Source organism: Cariama cristata, unplaced genomic scaffold (assembly GCF_000690535.1).
Source record: "Cariama cristata isolate BGI_N322 unplaced genomic scaffold, ASM69053v1 scaffold10951, whole genome shotgun sequence".
NCBI lineage: Eukaryota > Metazoa > Chordata > Aves > Cariamiformes > Cariamidae > Cariama > Cariama cristata.
In genome coordinates this window covers 1,788-8,692 of record NW_009597570.1, presented here as the reverse complement: position 1 = coordinate 8,692, position 6,905 = coordinate 1,788, and the positions used below count along the sequence as shown (strand labels likewise).

At 50.6% G+C, this 6,905-nt stretch overlaps 1 protein-coding gene across 1 annotated transcript in view; it reads right to left on the bottom strand.

Moving 5' to 3' along the window:
* Nucleotides 1-1,292: 1,292 nt before the first annotated feature.
* The window catches only part of LOC104168371 (tripartite motif-containing protein 16-like), a 5,705-nt gene continuing 92 nt past the window's right edge, over nt 1,293-6,905 (bottom strand). The window contains 4 exon segments of the mRNA XM_009708942.1: nt 1,293-1,674; nt 4,566-4,798; nt 5,937-6,032; nt 6,469-6,500. Of these exon segments, the coding sequence (XP_009707244.1) occupies nt 1,293-1,674; nt 4,566-4,798; nt 5,937-6,032; nt 6,469-6,500 (743 nt within the window).

Sequence of the window (6,905 nt, the reverse complement as noted above, 5' to 3'; positions counted from 1 at the left end):
CCGCCTTCTCTTCCAGCCGCCCCCTGTGCTCCGGTTGGGCTCTGAAAGCTGCGGTCAAGCCGAAAGCTGCCAAGGGGAAGGGGAGCAGGGTGCCGGGGTGCTGGGGCAGGTAAGACATCACCCAACCCGAGAGCACCCCTCCGTCACCCACCTTTAACACGGGACCTCTGTGGGGTCCCACGGCAGCGAGCGAGGGGGACACAGCAACCAGGCTGGGTGGCCGGGGGACAGGAAAGGGGAGACACCATGGGGGTGTCCATGGCATGTGGGGGCTGGGGGCTGCAGGGGCCTGTCCCTCCTACCGCTGGCAAAGGAGGAGGGAGAGGAGGAGGGAGAGGAAGGCAGCAGAGCCAGCAGCGGGCTGAGAGCCCCCTCCTGTGGGGTGCGAGCTGCGGTGCTGCTCCTCTGCTGGGGAATGGGCTTTCCCTCCCGGCACAGAGCTTCCTCACCATCTCAGCTTTCTGTTGTCACATCTGGGGGCCTCTGCTGCTCCCTGCTCACCACTAGCACCTGCTACCCCCTGCCCGGTTGCCTCTGGAGAAGGAAGGGGGTTTGGGGCTGTTCCTGGGGGACACAGCACGGACTCCCTCCTGCCAGAAGCAATCCCTCCTCCAGCCTCACGCTTTGTTCTCGGTGCAGACCTGGGGCAGGGAAAGGACCAAGAGGGACCTTTCACCACCCCAGTGCCACCCTGATCCTGAAACCAGTTGAGAACTGAGCTGGAGGCTGAGACCGTTTATCCAGGCACAGCAGGGAAAATGGCAACACAACCTCGGTCTGCCTGGCTTCTGTCTGCTCACTCCCACCAGCATGGTGAGATCAGCATGCCAGGGCAGTGACCCAACACCATCCTTGGTGGGGAGGGAAAGAAACTAAAAAAAAAAAGGCTTTAACTCATACTAAACAGAATGTTAATGAATATACTGCTGGGAGCAAGCTGTACTGATCCCTGGACAAGCAGCTGCATGAACTCTCGCACCTTGTCCACCTCTAAAATATCGGATGCTCAGAACCACATTTGATGACAAGAGTCTTTATTGAAACATCTCACCCTTCTTCACCCAGCTACCTGCAGCAAAAGCACTGGCATCACCCCATAACCTAAGCACTGACCAGTTCTTCCGACTCAGGTGCTTTCAAGGGAGCAGCTCCCCAAAGCATGCAAGGAGGCTGGGATCTTCTCAGCATCTTCCCCCAGCCACGTTATACTGACAGTTTTCTTTCTTTAAATGCCAAAAGTCAGGTAGAGGGGCTCACCAAAATTATATTCAGACTGGTGCATCAAGGTCACATCATCGTAGGTGACGTCCAGAAAAGGACAAGGTCCTGTTGGGGTATTTTGGGTAGACCCCTATCCCACCAAACACATCCATTTTGAGAGGCATCTCCACATCACCATGCCATGCAGAAAACCCTTTCCCATTCTGCAGGATGCTCCAGGAGAAATTGTTCCCCAAGGTGCAGCTATTGCTTTCTGAACCTGTCTGGTGAATGCTTCTGTACATCATGCCAAGGTAAACATCAGCCCCAGCTATCTCAACCTCAAAGTAGTAGTGACTAAAGTACAAACTCTTGTCAAACAGCACCTGATGCCAGTGTTCAAATCTTCCAGGATGATCTGGGTACAGCTGTTCCCAGGCAGCAGTGCCGGTCACTTTTTGGTTGTCTCCAGCTCTGCATCACATGCTAAGGGAAACAGAAATATAGAAAAGAGTGGGTTTGAAACATAAAAGAAACCTTTTTTTGGCTGTAAAGCTGGTCAAATACTGGAAAAGTTTGCCCAGAGAGATTTTGGAGTCTCCATCCTTGCAGATACTCAAACCAAACTGGACATGGCCCCAAGCAGCTTGCTCCAGTGAGCCTTCTCTGAGCAGAGGGGCTGGACTCGAGACCTCCAGAAATTCCTGCTAACCACAGTGATTCCGTGCAATTGTTAACAGGGTCTATCCAGGAACTTTCTCTGTCCTGGTTACCCAACATGAGCTTTGTATTTCAAGTCTGCACACAACCACAGGAGCATTTTCTGTGACTGATGGAAGCTACGGTCATGGTAGGTTTCAGTCATGCACAATAAAACTAATTAACATGTGAAAAATCAAAGGCAAGCTATGCAAGACACTCAAGAAAATTAATCTGAATTGATTTTTCAAGTGGATTAAGATAAGTCACATTAAACTTCTTTGTACCATTTTTAGCAGAATTAAAATGGCCATGACTCAGTTTAGTTCTCCTTAAATGAATGAAAGTAAACTGAATTCCTTGTAAGAGTCTCCTACCAAGGAATTCAATCCATAAACCTTTATTTAATTTGGATTTTCTTTCCTAAGTGTCCTTATGAGTCTAAGCCAGTCCCTGAGACTCTCCTGCAGTCAGTGACAGGAGACAGACACCTCCCGAGCGTGCTGCAGGGCCGTATGTGGAGGTATGTGTCCCAGACTGGTGAGATGAATTTCACTCGGTGTCTCCAGAAATCTCTTACCAACCTCCACCTCCTCCTAAAAGGCAGGTCAGTGTTAAAACCAGCAAACCTAGGACCTACACTTAAGGAAATCACCCCTCGTCTTTGGCTGGGGGGCAAAGATGTGATGGTTGGGTGGTCCAGTTGCAGACATTTTGATCCCACAGACCTCTTCAGGAATAAAAGGAAAGAGAGAAATGATTGCTGACCCAGCACTAACCAGGGGTTATGGTACCTGGGACTTGTGCACCATGGGGACAGGGACAATGATCCCCAGCTGTGCAGGACCAGCTCCTCATGTTGTCTGGAGGATGAGAACCTGCCAGCCAGTGCTGTAGGGGTTCCATCCAAACAGGGGATTTTGTGAGCATATGCAGATGTGGGGCCTGATTCCAGTTTCGTGCTGGGCAACCCCACATCAGCCTCTCAGCACTTTGGGACACATCCTGGGGCTCAGGGTTCTCTGCACAGCACCTCTGCTTCCTCCAACCCACGACCACGTACAGTCATGGGGGACAGAGATCAGAAAGAAATCCCTGACCCCGGGATCTGCAAGCGGTTCATGCAGAGCCGGACAAGAAGTGAGGGGCTGCGTGTCCCGCTGTGATCAGCCACGCTCCCGTGCTGCCTGGAGGCATCCGAGCTGTTTCACAGGGCTGCCTCGACCGCTGGTTTTATTAGAAATTATTCCTGCCTGAAAACAGGCAGGAGGCTGGTTCAGCATCCCAAACGCGCTGTGGCGCTGGTGCTGGAGCCCCCAGCTCTGCGGACATTCGGGGTGCAAAGCGCTTTTCAAGACTGAGCCCAGCCAGCACAAGCCTTTCTCTTCATCACTGCTGGTACGTGGTAGTTTTGCCTTTGCTGAGGAAACTGGGCTGATATATATATATAAACTAGTGGGATTGATGAGGCTCAGCCTCATTACCTTGTGTGGGTACAAACTCAGCCAGTTTATATCTATCTTGCTGCTTGTGAGATTTTTACCAAAGACTTAAAAGGAGCTGGGATAGGGACACCGATAAAGCTCAGGCTTTCCACATCCTTAATCATTATCAGCTGACTGCTGCTGTTTATCATTTTGAAGAAAGACCAGGACAAAGCCAAAAGGAGGGAGGCATAAACCCCTGGTCCTTCTTGCCCTCTGCCCTAGGGTGGTGTTGGAGTGAGACCCAGCATCCCTCTTGGTCTAGGGAATCCCTCCCCTCTCCCTTTGATCATCCCACAACCTGCTAACGCCTCATCACAACCTGTCACTAAAGCCAGGCAAGAAACAGTGCTGTCAGCCCTGAAAACATCTTGGAATCACCATGGTTTTCCCATTCCCTGTCAAGATGAGACCTGAAATTATTCATCAGAAGATAAAGCAGCATTAGCTCCCGGCCTGACCTCGGTCTAGGGGGACTCACCGGGACGGTGAGTTCATGCGTCTTGTCTCGAGCGAGATGAGCAGGGAGTTTGGTCTCTGTTGCTCACACTGTGAGTTCATGCCCTTTTTATCTGGCTGTTTCTCATTCTCTCTAGGTCTGACAAAAAAAGTCCCTCCTCGATTTGAAACATATTCTTAAGGGAAGTTTTGTCAGGACCTCTGAAAATTTCCAGTTTCAGCAAATCAAAAAAATTAAAGAAGTTCCTGGCCTGTTGTGCTTGCTGTCACAGCAGCCAGTGTAATGCTGCAAATCCAAAGCGATGACCTTATCACAAAGAAAAGGCAGTATGGTGGGCTCTAGCCTGGTTCACACACAATTTTCTGTGCCTTTGCTTTTTCCACTCGGTGAGAGCACAGAGCTGTTTATAAGCAAGCACAGCCCCCCAGGTGCAGCTTGCAAAAATAAGTACAGGCAGATATCAAGCTCCATGATGACCCACCTGATTTGCGACAGTGTCCTTCAGCCCGATGTAAACGCTGGGAAGAGCATCCATCCCTGAGCTGAATTCACAGCACTCCTAGCTACAAAATAAACAAAAAAAATCACCTGGTTTAGGCTATGCTCCTGTGCATTGGAGGCATTTTGGAGGCAGGTATGGTGTGCTGCGGTGGTCAGAGCAGGCACTGCTCTCCCAACTCCCCGTCCCTCCAATCGCTGTAATGGGAGACACCTCAGACTACCTCAATTTTAAGAAGAGGCACTTGGTGCTGTGAGCAGGCATCTTCTCCAGTTTGAGCTTACTCTCAATGAAGGCTCACTTGTGCTCTAAGTGGGTCTTTATCCCCTTGGTCTGGTTCACAGCCATGCTCCCCTTCTCTTCCAGAAAGGCCACTACCTCCCGCTGGGCTGTCCCCACTGCCACCGCCAGCAGCCTAAACCCTCCCACAAGGCTTTCCACACCCAGGACAGATGCCTATGGGACAGAAGTCACCTCTTGTATCATCCTTGAAGTCATCTCCTGCTGCCATTGGCCCCTCTCCATCCCAGAGTACCTCCCCTGCAAACACTGGCACATCCAACGCCTTTTTGGAAAGGGAAAACTCAACAGCACAGAGGCAGTTGTGGCTGCAGTAGCTTTGAAACACAGGACTGAGGCTGGTTTTCAAGGAAGTTTGTTACAAAGCTGGTCACACTAGGCAACCTCTGTGACTATTTTGGGTGTTAGAACTTCCATTATGGCTCACACTTCGCTTGAAGATGACAAGTGATGCTGTCAGTCACACCTAGCAGTAGGTGACACTGCTTCTAGGGTGGTTGATGCCTTCAAGAGTGATGATCCACCAAAGATGCACCCAACAGGCAGCTGGATGATATAACCAAGGCTCGATTTGGAGGATAATTCTCCAACAAAACCCTACATAAGGGAGTTCCACCTTCCTGAGATGGAGAAATCTTCATTAGGCTTAAAACAAATCAGCCTGAAAAACAGGATCTTGGTGAGTTTGGCTTTTATTGGGAATATATGGAGTTTGGGGTTCAGATTTCCTGCTCGGCTGGGTGAGACCCAACTTCTTGCACGGCCGGCCTGCTCCACAGCATCAGCAGGGTTTGACATGATCTAAGTTCTCCTGAAGCCCAAAGCACGCAGGAGGCCGTATTTGGGAGTAACTCCATGCTGAACTGTGCATTACAGAGACACTTGAAAGCCAAATCCACACATAGTAAGAGCTCAGCCCAGCAAGCCTTGGCTTTTTAACTCATGCCATAGCGTCTCACACTGGCTTCATCCTTCAGATGTCAGCCAAAATTGTGAATTTTAGACCAGTTCATTCCTAGCTTGCTTGGCTTTAATGAACACAGACTCAACTGCAAGAAACCATCCAGTTGATCCCCTGCTACAGGCTCCTCCTAAAAACTCATCCTAATCTGAAATCTCCCTCACCACAGACTAAGCCCCGATCTCCTCCTCCACCAGGAGCTCTGCTGATGTTCCCCAGAAACCACCTGATAGAAATTGGGCAGAACTGTGACTGTCATTATTTTACAGGGAGGCAGATCATCCATGGCACCAACAGCAAGCTGGGAGCAAACCCAGCTGTGTTCTGCCTTACCATGCTAGACCGGGTGTTATTCTGTAGTTTCAGAATTGCTTTCTCAAGACACTTCAGCTTCCAGTCGTACACTAGGTGGGTCTGAAGAAGTTCATCCTGTGAACAAACCAGAGAGCCAACACTGACCCACCCTCTCTGGGGTCAGAAGACCAAGGAGAGGAAACTCTCCGAGCCCTGTGGTAGGTATTGGATGCCCACAGCTGGAGTGGAGTCCTCTCCAGCAAAAAGAACCAGGTCACCATCCAACTTGGATGACTGCACCTTTTTAACAGCACCAGAAGACATCACCCTCTATTGTCCATCTTTGCCGCCTTCTCCCAAGGCCTGAGAAAGCTCTCTGCCAGCAGCAGGAAATAAAATATTTGTTAATACGTGAACGCAGGCAGAAAGCTCTCTGCCAGCAGCAGGAAATAAAACATTTGTTAATACGTGAACGCAGGCAATGTGCCTGTAGGAATGTAATGCTACCATCCATGATTTTAAAAACTGCTGGAAGAGGAGTATAAAACAGCCACCTCATCCAAGCTCTCACCTGGAGGGAGGGATTCAAACCCACCTTCCAGCCTAAGAAGTGGAGAAGGATGGAAGAAGAGCTGCCAAGCAGTCAGTGTCTGGCCTCAGAGAACCGGTGCATTGGTCCAGCCCTGCCCACAGCTCTAGAGCATCTCAGGCCAAGCGCCTAAAACTGGGCAACAGGGATCCCTGCCAGGGTGAGGTCTCTGAAGACCTGGACTCACGCCTCAGGCCGTTTGATGCTCGCACATCAGCAGAGCTTTCCAGGCAGCCGGGGCGGCAGGTGTAGCACAGGGTGCCCTTGGCACAGCGCTGGCTGCAACATCTGGTAAATGCGCTGGACCGAAAGTTTTATTAAACCTTCCATTGCCACGGTGGCAACAACCACTTGTTTTGGAAGTGGAGCCCCCCTCCTCCCAGGGGGAGGAAGTAAATCCATATAGAGGAAGAACAAAG